Source organism: Buteo buteo, chromosome 10 (assembly GCF_964188355.1).
Source record: "Buteo buteo chromosome 10, bButBut1.hap1.1, whole genome shotgun sequence".
NCBI classification, from domain to species: domain Eukaryota; kingdom Metazoa; phylum Chordata; class Aves; order Accipitriformes; family Accipitridae; genus Buteo; species Buteo buteo.
This window is the reverse complement of record NC_134180.1, coordinates 32588787-32603163: the sequence shown is the minus strand read 5'-3', so window position 1 is coordinate 32603163 and position 14377 is coordinate 32588787. Positions and strand designations below refer to the sequence as shown.

Below are 14377 nucleotides of genomic sequence, written 5' to 3'. Positions count from 1 at the left end.
AGAGCCCACTGGAAAAAATATTCCTCCTTTTAACTAAGTACTGCCTAAAAATTCCCAAAGTACACAATATAAAATATATACCACATATTGTATTATCGTGGTCAACCATACTGATCTCAGAGTCATTTTTCTAATTGAGAGGGGTAGCATTTTTTTTTTTACCTGTTTCTACCTTTAAAAAAAATTTACTTTCTCTTTCAAGTTTACGCATTATAGTACCCACTTATCTTTTTGTTTAAGTGAAGACTGTTTCCAGTAAGCTCAAGCACATCTTCTAACATTCGCAAAACTTCACAAGGGAGTGGTTCTTCCCCAGTCAAAGTCAAACCCTGGGACACTTCCTCCATCATTCATCAGCTGAGATTTTACCATTCCAGGTTTCCAGCTGACTGTGGCAGCAGGTGAAAAGATCCACTATCACCCAAGAGGAGCTTATTTTCTGGCTGGTGCTTAGAAGCATCAAATTGCCAATCTAACTGCTAAAGTACCTTTGAAAATAGCTTTTGAAGGATGAGTTTGAAATGAGGACAGAAGTAGCAATCACTAGCTTCCACCTCACCAAGTAAATGGCACACCAGCAGAGTTAGGAAAGCTGGTATAGAAGCATAAGGGGAACAATGCAAGGGAAAAGCCCCCAGATCACATGGATTATTACAAAAAAGGAGCTCTTCACACACACAAGTGAAACTACACTTGTAACATGCCAAGGCATACTCAAAGTAATTGTTAAGGTGACTAAACCAAGCATTTATAGAGTAGTAAGTGACAGAATAAAGAATGACCATGCAACCTTCAGCTGGGCCCACTAAATACACATTAAGATACAGTCTATAATTAACTACGTGATCATATGATCTGATCCTCCTACAGAAATCTCACATAATTCAACACAAACATAGATTCTGCTCAGAGAATGATTCAGAATTTGTAGTAAATGAGACTCTTGTTTCTAGGATCTGGCCAGCCTCAAAGAACTACTACAATATAAATATTTAATAATAATAAAAGCATGCATCCCTTTACCAAGCACGGATGTTAGAAAGCAACTGCAAATCTTGGCATTTGGTGGCACCTAGTAATCCATTGGCTCAGTCACTAATGTGACTGATGGCCTTAAGTTGTTCAGGAACTATTGGCCCCTCCAAGAATTAAGACCTGTGAATCGTAACACATTTTTTGTATAAGAACTTTTCTCTACACAATCAGTAAATGTTGGATTGTTTCAAAATGGTATGTGGCTCTGCTGCTTGGGAAACCTCTTTACCTGGGAGAAACTGATGCAACTGGCCTGTTTCTGTACTTCATGTATGTTTTGTTTTGATATTCTAATTTTGGTAATGATGTAATGGTTACTGCAAGCATAGCTAAAAGATAAACTCCTCTTGCAACAGATCTTTTTCACTGGTCTGGTCCTGAGGAGTCTTAGGTCTTGTTTTGACTAAGGAAACAACTAATTCATAAATAGTTGCCTACGGATGTCTTCAGCTTTCCATTCATCTTGTATTTCACTAGCAATCCCCACCTGGATACCATCCTGCTTTTTAAAAGCTAAAAGACTTTTCAAAGAAGAGTTAGCCTAAGCACAGGCAGCAGAAAGGAACCATCTTCCTTCTTGATATTCTCCTTTCTGACAAGCTCAGAGCAACAAGAATTCTGGTCAGAACCAGTCATTTCCATGAAGCATATGTACAGTATCTTTAAAACTGGCCATTCCCTTCCAGGTGAGATTACTGGCCATACCAGCCTCCCTAATGCTATACCAAGGCATGAATCAGACATACGTTCCCACAGAAAACACTTCAAGTAATTCTGACGGATTTTCTCTCCAAAAGTTAACAAGTCTAGTTTCATTACCATTTCTATGAACTCAAAGAGAACCAGTGAAGAGAATCATTACATTGCTGTAACCCCAACAGAATGTATTATACCTGTGTAACATGCCCTGGACATCTACAGGGTAGAGGACACTAAAGTAATAATACATGAAAAAATGAAATATGCAAAGGCAAATGGACACATTATTATTTATTCATGTCAAACACTTTCCTATGTATCATGTCATTTAAAATGCAAGTCAGAGCACTTAAGTTTTAATGCAGATCTACCTTTGTAGAAAATGTTAGTCCTCCATGTCATTAGTTTAAATGACATCAACTAACAGCCAGGAACAGATTTTGAACAAATAAAAGATTAAGGAAAAAAAGAGAGAAAACTCATTGTTGCCCCAAGTGCTTCAAGTCACACAAGACTCTCACATGCTGTCAATTAAGTGAACCCTATAAAGTTATGATCTATGGCAAAATTCCAACAGAACATTTATATCACAACAGACGTAATTAAATTATTTCTGCCAATAAAGTCATCAGTGCAGAACATATTACCCCTTTCACCTCTAAGCAAATTTTTTTTAACCAGAAAGTGCTTCTATGATGGTACCATCTTGACTGAATCGCAGAAAGCATTTCTAACCACTAAGTTCCACAGAATTCAGTGTGTACTTAGAAAACATATTTGGTACCCTGAACACACATGGTGAACTCGTGGAACAGCAGGAAATTCCTCTAGGCTGTCACCCATTTTTCTTTCAAAATTTTAGTATGTTTTATGGTATTTTCAGCTTTTTTTCTGTCTCCCTTGCTATTGAAAAAAATCATAGAATAATTCAGGCTGGAAGGGAACTCTGCACATCAACAGGTCCATTTCCAAAGCAGGGCCAGCCTTACTTCCACAAAAGAAACAAATAAATAAACAACAACAACAAAAGGAAAAAAAAACCAACAGAAAAAAACCAACCTAAAGCCAACAAAGGACAATTACAGTTTAAAAAAAAAAAAGTCATTTCACCTTAGTACTTGCTTTTTTGCTCCTTAACTTAACCTCATAGTATTTATTTTATTCATACTGATTTTATTACAAGCCCTTCCAGAAGCTAACTTCATGGCTTTGAAAAGCACACATGCACATTTAGGGTGCTATATAAATATCTTTTTTTTTTTTTTTTTTAAGTAGCCAACAAAATCTTTCTTTAATCAAAAATAATGGAGAGTTTTTATCATGGGGAGGTTTTAATAAAAAATTCTAGTGTTTTGGAAGCCCTCCAGCAGGTAAAAACTTCACTTGGCCTCATACTAAAGTATAAGAAGGAGCAGGCCATGTCTCAGAAAGCTGTAATTGAAGTAGATAAGTCAGCAAAGAAGAGAAAAAAATGTAACAGAAGTTTGAGGGGAAGAAAGATGCAATGGGACTTGCTAACAGCAACAAAGAAAAGGACAATGAACACAGAAGGAAGAATAGAAGCACAAGACTGAAGCAGCGGTTTGGACACGGCACAGGCTGGTATCCAAAACTGGTATGCCAAAAGTGTGCAGACAGTCAGTGGGCATGTTCAATAAATCGGACATTACAAAATACGCAAGGTAGTCTGGAAAAAAACAAAAATCAGACAACTTAAAAACCATTTTTCCCTTATGAAGACCAAGATGTTCATTCAAAGGTTACTTACCCACTTCATAATTTTGGACTAATCTCTTTGCTTTGACTTCTACATGTATAAATTGAAAATAATGTCTCATCTCATCCTACAGTGTTGTAAGGGTACATACGCTATTGCCTCTAAATCACAAGGATGTCCCAATACAGAAAATTTGATAAAGAAAATTGGTAACTGTGCAACCAGCGTGGGTTCCAGATAGCATGCAACAAAAACCACACAGAACACTACATTAAATGAGACCAGAAAGAAACCTTGTCCAGCTATTCATGCAGTAAACGCCATCCTTCCTGCACACTGAATGAGATAAAGCCTTTAGAAAGAAAAAAAAAACCAAACAAAACCAAAACCCACAATATTCCTTCTTTCTCATACGTCTTCTTCTACAGCACCCTTTTGCCAGATGAGTTACAATAGCTGAGTTTATGTACCCAGCTGCTCCTGTAAAAGAAGCTCCTACCTTGTGACTTTCTCATTTCCTGCAAACAGCAGTTCCCAACGCACTTATGAGGCTTTTGTCTCATTATGGAAGCTCCCAAGCTTCTCAGCAAGACTAAACTCAAAACTTTAATTTTACACCCTGTAAGTACAATGCAACTTTCTAAATATTAAGAATGGTTACATGATACATTGTACAAGGGGTGCATCCTCAAGTCATTCAAAGCCACTAGACTGCTTCCGTGCCTTTTTAAGTAGTAGAGGCAGGTTTTTAGTATTCTTTTTGCTCCCAATACAATTTCCACAAGGCTGTTGACCTCCGAAACAGAGTCGCTAGTGACCCCTAGTGTTAAGTTGTTCAGTGTCAATTTGACTGATTTATGGCAAAAAGCATGATGAGTATCACCCTTCTTGAGCACCTTGCTGTTGACAGAGCAAACGGTAACTGCCTTGCGCTGAGGTTCCTTCCACTCCAGTTTACAAACAAAAATAGTAGTGTCCATTTTTAAAGAAACAACTGGAAAGGAAACAAACTTCTAAGCATCCCAGTAAATTACAGATTGACATACCTCCCGCTTTCTACATTTTTCCTCATTTGGAAGATTAACAGTAGGATATCTAAAGCAGACTGACAGTCATGGCTTCAGGTGGACATTTATAGCCTCTTGATCAGTCATTAAGGAATTAATGACAGTGAACCACAATCCAAGCTGGCCAGCAAAGCCTAGTGTAAGGAAAGAAGTCGTAATTGCCAGGTTGATGCAGGACTTGGCTGTCTCGGGTAGAAGAGTATAGTTTAGTGAGCCAAGTGCCCAGATGACATAAAAGTTGCTTACAACAGAAATCTGTAGCTACAGAAACAAGAGTCCTACTGTTCTACTTACAATTTTGAGTCCAGGTTCAGGAGAAAGCCCAGTTTGTCATATTCTGGAAAACAAAAGCAAGGGACACAATATCATAAAAACTGCAAGTGTCTCCTCTGCAAAAGGCACCAAAAAGCAGCAAGTGCTTATGGAAGGCCAATAATTATTTCTAACTGAAAATAGCTATATTGTCATTTCCAATCACTAGCAGCTGTTATCACAGATTATCGTTAGTTCAAGGTATTCCCAAACTAACATTTCTGAATCTCCAGGAAATACTAAAGCAAGAGAATGTGTGGGTAATCATTAATTTAGAAATCACCAGAATTAACCAAGATATCTGCAGTCATAAAAACAAAGCACTACTGAAACCACACATACAGTGATATACTAAGTTTTCCTGCTTGCAGTAGAAATCATTTTGCCAGTAATTTGTATGACAAACACTCCTCCTAGGTCCTGACGTGGTAAAGCTTTGAAAGTTTTCTTAGCTCCTTGTCTATTTCAACCTACAACTTTGTAATCAAGCAGCTCTTCAAGAGAAAGTCACTCACGGTGGCAAAAATGCTTCAAGTTCAGTTGATGTTCAATATAGGAAATGGCAAAGTCACCGTTTATGCCACCAACCTGGAACAGCTACAGAAACAAAGTTATCACTCAGAACATCTGTAACACCTGTATAAAGTAAGCTTTGCGTTCAGCATCTCTGAATACATTGTGGGTTTGTACATCAAATACTTGATCAAAAAAAAAAACCAACCCACCCCTCTATTAGAATTCTCAAGACACACAAAAAAACCCAAAAGGTGTAGTATCCTTGTGTTGCATTAAGCTCACAGGCCTACTCACACTAAGAACCACCGGGTCTCACTACCATACAATAAAAAAACCCAATACAAACAGAGAAGTAAAAGATAATCCCTCCAGAGCTTCATGATCAGGACATATTAATACAAACAAGAAGAAAAAGAATTCTCATAGCCTTTTAGAAAGAGCTTAGTGGAAATAGATAATTTTGCTTTCCTTATGAAACACCACCAGAATTTTTGCTGCAGTCATTTACCTGACAAGATCAAAAGCTTTTCATGCTATCACTTACTGGCAGAACAGGAAAGCCTAAACATGTACCTAAGACAAAACCATTGCACCAGATAGGTCAGTATAAACTGTGCCATTGATTTCAATCCCATTAAGATTTAATTCCTGAGCCAAGGGAAGAATTATGTTTAACATGAATTAGGTAACAGAACTCGCAGAACATGTGTGCACTTGATATTGGCACATACTATCCGTTCTCTGCCTGCACCCACGTGCCACGCACCATCCCCATTGTACCTGATGTCAGAAATGCACCCGTGCATCTCTCCTCCACCTTCCCCATGCTGACAGTTGTGTTTCCTCCATGTGCTGCCTTCCTTATAACTTCCTCCCAGTTTATTCCTCCTACAAGAAATGATTTCCTGTCCAACCTTACCTCCTCCGCATGTAGCATCATGCATAGGAAGGTATCCATTCCAGGAAAAAAAAAAAAAAGCCTTCCATTTTTATTAACCCTTCCTCCTTCCAAAACTAACATCCACACTCAGCAAACAGCATCAGAGTGGTTTTTTTTAATTATTATTATTATTCTTTTTTAAAAAACATCCACAGGCACTGACCAACCTGTCATGAGTCTTATCCCATTCGAGCTAACATTCACTTCTTCCCAACAGGAAATACAAGAAAAGGAAATGAAATAAGAGATACATCACCTTGTAACTACAACATCCTGGACTTTCTACTAACTCAGCACTTCATGAACTTTGCAACCAAAGCACCAGAAAACACACAGACACTAAACGCTAAATGCTACAGATGACATACCTCCATTGCAGTGTTTCATAAGATTTACCTTCTGTTTGTCGCATGCATTTCATCTTCCCTAAGTTTAAAGTGGTTATTTTTGATGTTCACTGATGATTACTAACAGATGTATAAAGTAATCTTGTAAAATTATATATGTCAACTATCTTCCAACAGGCACTTTCTAAAAAAATGTTTGAAGTATAACCACACAAAATAACATTTCTGGTTTCAAACTAGAATCATAGAATAGAATCACAGAATCATAGAATCATTTAGGTTGGAAAAGACCTTCAAGATCATCGAGTCCAACCATCATCCATGCCCACTAAACCATGTCCTGAAGTGCCTTGTCTACTCGCTTTTTGAATACCTCCAGGGATGGGGACTCAACCACTTCCCTGGGAAGCCTGTTCCAATAACTGACAACCCTCTCAGTAAAGAAATTTTTCCTAATATCCAACCTAAACCTCCCTTGCTGCAACTTGAGGCCATTTCCTCTCATCCTATCTCCAGCCTCCTGACAGAAGAGACCAGCACCCACCTCACTACAACCCCCCTTCAGGTAGTTGTAGAGAGCGATCAGGTCTCCCCTCAGCCTCCTCTTCTCCAGACTAAACAGCCCCAGTTCCCTCAGCCGCTCCTCATAGGACTTGTGCTCCAGACCCCTCACCAACTTGGTTGCCCTTCTCTGGACACGCTCCAGCAACTCAATGTCTTTCCTGCAGTGAGGGGCCCAAAACTGAACACAGGACTCGAGGTGCGGCCTCACCAGTGCCCAGTACAGGGGAACAACCACCTCCCTGCTCCTGCTGGCCACACCATTTCTGATACAGGCCAGGATGCCGTTGGCCTTCTTGGCCACCTGGGCACACTGCTGGCTCATATTCAGCCGACTGTCAACCAGCACCCCCAGGTCCTTTTCTGTCGGGCAGCTTTCCAGGCACTCTTCCCCAAGCCTGTAGCGCTGCACGGGGTTGCTGTGACCCAAGTGCAGGACCCAGCACTTGGCCTTGTTGCACAGGTGTGTTCTTGATTTTCAGTAGGGTGTAAATTATCCTTTCAGGCTGTAACATCAAACCAGAAGCATCTATTCTCCTTCCTCTCACTGGCTGGTGAAACATTCAAACTACTGTAGGCAGAGAAATGCTGTCCTCACCACAGGCCATCTCACACTTACTGGGACTTCTAGAAGTCACAGCGTTACTATTGGCTTGAAAATGAATCTCCACCACATGCTGCCCCCCAAGAAAGACACTAGGAGCCTCTAAATTACAGATGAGAGGTTAGCTTCCTTTTTAGCAAAAATCAGTCTTGTTAACAGACTTCCAGTGTCATTTAGCTGTATCACTACAAATACAGAGGCCAAAAGTCACTGCAACACACAACAGTGCAGCCCACGTGCTGGCTGGAAGCAGTCTGGATTCACAAAAGACAGATAAAACCCCAAATACCTGGAGAGAGTCAAACACACATAGCCCAGCTGCAGGAAAAGGTAATCCTTGTCTGGAGTTATGTATTTAATTTAAAACAAAATAAAACACAGACCCACTAAATCAAAGACAAGTACAACTGAATCTAAAATACAGTATAGTCAGGGTGTGATGATTACAGGAGATGGACTGAGCTGATCACACAGCTTACTGCTAGAGAAAGGAGCAACCCCACTCCTACCCTTTCATCCTTTGAAAATACTGGCTGCAAGAGCCTACTTTGGCACTCATGTAACCTCTTTGTGCCCTAACCTACAGGTTGCTTTCACCTCCCATCACCTCAGTTTAAAGCCTTACTCACCAAGCTGATACACATAAACATTTCTCCTCTTTTTCATGCAGTGGGATAAAGAAGTGCTAGAACACTAGAGAAATCTGAACAAAACAGCTAGGGAGAACAAGGTAGAAATACTCCAGCATCTCCACCAAGAACTAGCTTGGACCAGCTGGCCGTGATAATTGCAGTGTGATGTTGGCCTCTGCCAACATCATGATGATGACCCCCCCATTAGGGGGTCTCTGCACTGAAGCACAATGCAGAGCTACCAATGGATGTGGTTCTGGAAACTCCCTTCAGATCTAACCAGGGCGGTAGGTCTGATCCAACTCCAGCCATGTCTGACCCCCCAATCTCCAGACAAGGCATTTATATGGCTGTGGGGAATAGGATTTTTTTTTTTTTTTTTAAAAGCCAATAATGAGTGAAGGTAATAAAGAATTTATTTTGCAAGATCATGGAAGAATCTGAACAAGGCTTTACGTTTTCAGTCCATAAGAGACTAAAAGGCCCATGAGGTATAAAAGCAACAGTATTAAAAGAGAGCAAGGCAATCTAAGGACCACACTCACTTGTGCTAGGAAGCTACACATCTCAGCTGACAATGTGGTACAGTAGTGTACAGAAGCACAGAAATGAATGCACATGGGAAATGAAGTTTCATCATGCCCTATAAGAACAAGAGGTCGTCTTAGGTCAGAAACAAAATGCATTTCTACATTTCCAGGAAGATCAGAATTGAGTAAGAATCTAATAACTGACAACAATTTCATAATAAAGCATGTAATTAGGATTATATGAACAGAAGTACAGCCAAGCATAGCAATTTCTATAAATGATGCAAATCCCGCGCCAAATCCAGTGCTGGCATTAGCATGGAAATTTCTCCCAAGTATCCAACAGAAATCCAGCTACCACGCAGCAAGTGAGAAATGCATTGTTGAATGTCTGTAAACTCCATGCAGACCACCCAAAAAGCCATAAAGCACAGTGTACAATATCCATCAAGTTTTCAAACTGCATTTTGCATCTGTAGCCAATATAGTATATACAGGCAAAATGGGCAAAATTTTCCCCTTATGCTACTAATCTGAAATCAACAATCCAGGAATTAACTTGGCTCACTGGTTTTAACCTTCCGAACTACCTATAACTAATTTCACCAATGACTTGAGTACTATTCCTTTAGCAGCTAGCTACTTAGAAGCACAGTACAAATAACTTTGCCCACAGAAAGAGAAAATTAAATTTTTTTTAAAAGATGGTATATAAGCGGTTCTAGTGCTCTCTGTGTTTAACTGTTAATTGCAAGTACAGGAGGGAAGGCAGAAGGTTCAATTTCAGCTATTTTATTCAAAATGTTTGTGTTTGTCAAAGAAATCAGTATGACACTCAGGAGACAGAAGTCCTATAAAGAACAGCTCAGACCACCCTGATACATTTCATCCTGTCCAGTGCAGTTTGGTCTCTGCGGAACTGAGGCTCCAACTGAGCTAAGCCTTGGTCACTGTCCACATGCAAGTTCTGTATCTGTGGCAAAGGCCAGGTAAAATGACTTACCCTGCAATGCAAAAGGTCAAACACCTCACATTCACCTTGGACTAAGAAAACACATATGGACAGTTATAAAAGTTCAGCTGATGTAAAGCAATTCTGCTAGAACTCAGGAGACAAGAAAGAATTAATGAAAAGAAGTCATATGCAATGAAAGGACAAAAGAAAGGTTTTCTTCCAGGGTTAAAAAAATACTGCTCAGGATTACTGAGCAACAATGAAAGTACTGGACAAACAAGGACTTAATATTGCATCCTTTCCTTAGGATTTTCACTTTAACCTCTTCAGTGATGGAACTTACTGATGAAGGCATTATTTTCTGAGGCTATTTAAATAACTGGGAAAAAAAAAAAAAAGAATGTAAAGCCAAGTTCAGAATGGGTGAAGCTGAGGCCACCTAGGCTCCTCAGCACTGTACTGCATAGACTGCATGCATGTCTATATTCCAGTTTCCTCCTCACACCCATTTACTCTTTTGCATACAAGTTTAACAGCCTTTTTCTTCAGGTTGTCCAAGTGACATCAGGGAGAACCCCACGTATACTGGTAAGACTAAGCCTAGTCCTTGTGCCTTTCCCTGCTCTGTAAAAATACACAGAAGAAACAGAACTGATATCTGTAAAGATAACTGCTTAGCCCTTGCAGCCCAGTACTAGAAGCACGCCTCACCAATCTACGACTGCGTAGAGCTATCTGCCCATTTGACGTTTCCACCACGTGTGAAAAAAAATGATTCTTCAACAACTTTTAATGTAGTCTCACTTAGGCTTCCTTTTTTTCTGGGGAGCAGAAGAACTTTCTTAACAATACTACTCCTCCAGCAAAACTTGGAATTTCACATCTATTAAAAATGTTCATAGACTGTGCAAACTGATCTAAAGATACTAATCCTGCTGCACCAAGCTCAATATTCATTTTCCAAATACTGCACCTGATGAATACAGGCATATTTGATGGAAACGGATACACCAAGCACTATCAGCGCAACTGAAATACAAACCTGTGAGTTCAAAGAGGGCAAGAGAGAAATCTGTCTCCAGTCACAAACCCCTGCGTGCCTTGGTGACACCTAAAATCACGAGGATACTACTTATTGTTTCAGATTTAGCAGCAAAAGGAAGTAATTTCCAGCTCTATACCTTCGAGGTGTTTTTTTTCCCCCCCCTGTAATCCCTGGTGGGGGCCCCCAAAGACATCTGGCCCAGCTTTACAGCCTGAGGAAAGCAATACACCAGAGGGGTCTCCTTCATTAGACACTGCAACTACATTATTCATCCCCCAGGCACAGAAAGAACAAATAAGCAATCACTTGCTGATAGTGCTGTATGGGTCATCCATCAGGAAAGTCTTTTCCTTGCTTGTCTTACCTCCAAAATAGGTATAGTAAAACAAAAAAGAGGTCATTCAAGCATATTACATTTTAAAAGGCTCTGGTTACCTTAACAGGGACTATAAAACTCCTTACAATTTTTTTCCTAAAAAACCTATAGCAACCTCCAACAGCAGAAAAGCAACCGACTGCTTTAAGCGGAATTTATTAAAGACTCCAGTAGGAAGATGAAAAATTTCCTCCTATGAACTGCATATGCCCTTTTTTGTTTCCAAGGGAGACATCTGTTTAAAGCCAGATTGCAACCTTTGCTAAATAAACAGTTGTTTCATTTACTACCAAGTATCCACTTGGCTAATGGCATTAATGCTGCCTGAATCTTCTGGCATATTCTTTATTTTAGAAATTGTATCATATTTCCTAATAAAAGTCAAGAACAATATTAACAAAACAGTAATCTATATTGGCTTTTAGTGACTTACAAGATGTACTGACTTGATGCAGAGAGATGCCACATGATAAGAGGAAAATCCCATTAAAATATTTTTATTTTGAGAATTCTTTAAGCCACGTCTTGGCATTTGCACCTCAACTCATTCACAGCTGTATTTTCAATTGAAGGAACAGAGCATTAATAAGAAGACAGATGATGATACTGAACATGCTGGCAAAGTCACATAAGGACTATGCAACCGATACATGACAGTCATTGGCAAAGATTCAAGCAGCTCCCACAGTCTACAGCTCAAAGAAATAAAGATGAAGAGAACTTCATTAATCAAAAATGAAAAGGGAAAAGCATTTTTGCAGAATAAAGCCACTAAAACCAGCAGAAAAAATATATAATCTTTTCCATTTATTTTCTACTTTACAGGAATGGAGAAAAATGCAGCACAATAAGTTCACCTCTCCTTTACCATCACTACCATGTAGCATTAAGACAGTCAGAAATGCAATTAGGGGGGAAAAAACCCCAACAAGAAAAACCCAACACACTAGAACCACATCAGGTCCGACCGTAAATTAAAATTGTTTTCCTGAAACCAAGAACATCTACCAGAGCCTCACAAATTCTATTAATTAACATAATATCTAAATTACCACTAACCTAGAAATCTGGGAAAGATCAGAGTTTGTAATTGTAGCCATCTACACTACCAGATTCTCAATGAGAAAGCCAAAGAACAGCAAGTGATCTTCTGCAAGTCACCAATGTTTTTCTCTCATGCTAGGAATGTGTCAGTATTCTACCAATTTGATACCTGATGATTTCAGTTATATTGCTATTCCTGTCCTCCATCCATACCACTCTCCATCCAAAATGCAAGAAAGTAGTCACCAAATTCACTCTGGAATTGTATTTAGGAGGACAGACATAGGGTTCTTTTCATCCTTCACAAAATGGTTATCTGAGCACCTTCAGCAGCTGAAGGAAACAGAGAAAGCTTCCTTAAGTTCTCACAGTTTCTCCCAAAATGGCTAAGGACTTTAGCATAAGGAATTACTAACAGCAAACTCCTAAACAAGCATGGATTTAAACTTTCAGACGATTACTTCACTATCATTGTGAACTCAGCATCTGGAAGCATGGTCTTGCATATGGGCTTTCACAAGCACATGAGCCACAGCAGATACGCTACTCTAAACCAAATTTTGAAAGCTCCATTTTCTTTGCGTAAGTCAAGCCAAACCTTTTATAAGATTTAAGTATTAAATTGAAAAGAAAAAAGCAACAACGACAACAAAGTTAAAATATTCAAACAATTTGAGCAAGACCTAGATAATGCTTGGTTGCTTGAGATGTTAGAACTATTGCATTTTAAGCCTGCAGTGAGAACAACTGCTATACAACTGGTGGCCAGTACTGCAATCAAACATGTCTAACAGGGTAAGCCTACAGTCATAATGTATTTAGAACCTCAGTATTTCCAGCAAGCACATTAGCAGATGGGAATGTTGCACATTCAATGCGCTCTTATCCTAATGAGGCTTAGAGAAGAAAAATTTAACTTGCTTGCTCTCAGACACAGGAGGTAGAAAAAGTCTTGAACAAAAATAGCAGGGGTATAAATCTGACTTTCAAAGTTCAGTGTTTGATTTGCTAGCAACGAAGTAAAACAAAGCAACCAGAGAAGCAAGGAAAAATAAAAAAAAAAAAGAGTACTAGCTGTCTACAGCAAGTGAATGAAATCTAGGTCTCCTCAAATAGTTTCAGCTGAAACACTGGCGTAGACATCACATCAAACATTTATCTTTGCTGCTCAAACTTTCTTTCAAGGGAAGGGGCAGTCGTGAAGAGAATCACAAAAACATCTGGACTTGTGAAGGCTAGACCACTGCATGAACCTCAGACAGTTCAGCCTCACTCCAAGCATATTTGATTCTCATGTCCTCTAAGCTAATAATCTTCTATGAAGCAGTACTTCAAGCTCCATAGCCAAATGATCTTCTGAGCACTCAGTTCAGAAAGTTTATCCAGAATAACCTAGAGAGTGTCATTAATCTGAGATACGTTAGGACAGATTTCCAGCCTCCCTGAAAACTGAGATTTGCACGTGGGACAAAGAGTTAAGGGGAAAACCAAGATAAGGACAAACAGTTGATTCAAATAAAATACAGAAGCTGCAACAAGACATTGCCCCTCACATGGCACGATTAACAATTACAAAAGAGCAATTCTAAGAAGCTGTTTAATAGGCAAATACAAGTCAATGAGTACTAGTTGTGAGCAGCATGAAATCTTAACAGGGAGACTATTATTCACAGCTGTTTAATTCTGACTAATAAAGAAAAATGTATATGTATTTTTATGTTTCAAAGTACGTCACTTTAGTCCCTTCTTACCCCAACCTGAAACATCACCTACTAGGAATGGCTGGGCCTGGAGCTGCCATTGTTTCTGTGGGTTCTTTCTGGGCTCTGTCTTTTCCTGGGTCTGCAGCAAGGTGAGATGGGATGGACAGCGGAAGCACAATAGCCACAGTTTTTCTCTCTCTCCTTCCTGTTCAACAAGGAAAGCTATCCCTCAGTTGGATAGACATCACACATCTTGACATCTTATTACACATATCAGTTCAGAGCAAGTTAAAG

The 14377-nt window shown here is 39.4% G+C and overlaps 1 protein-coding gene across 11 annotated transcripts in view; it reads right to left on the bottom strand.

Moving 5' to 3' along the window:
• Positions 1 to 14377, bottom strand: part of ST3GAL3 (ST3 beta-galactoside alpha-2,3-sialyltransferase 3) — a 194393-nt gene that overhangs the window by 135931 nt on the left and 44085 nt on the right. For 4 of the 11 annotated variants that reach the window (XM_075039262.1, XM_075039267.1, XM_075039265.1 and 1 more), the window contains exons 4-5: positions 14154 to 14288; positions 4813 to 4855 (exon numbers count right to left, since the gene is read on the bottom strand). The exons of 1 other annotated variant lie outside the window; for it this stretch is intronic. In XM_075039262.1, the coding sequence (XP_074895363.1) occupies positions 4813 to 4855; positions 14154 to 14288 (178 nt within the window). Of the gene's footprint in view, positions 1 to 4812; positions 4856 to 14149; positions 14289 to 14377 lie in introns of those variants that run through there. 6 more of the 11 variants (XM_075039266.1, XM_075039269.1, XM_075039268.1 and 3 more) reach the window with 3 other exon arrangements.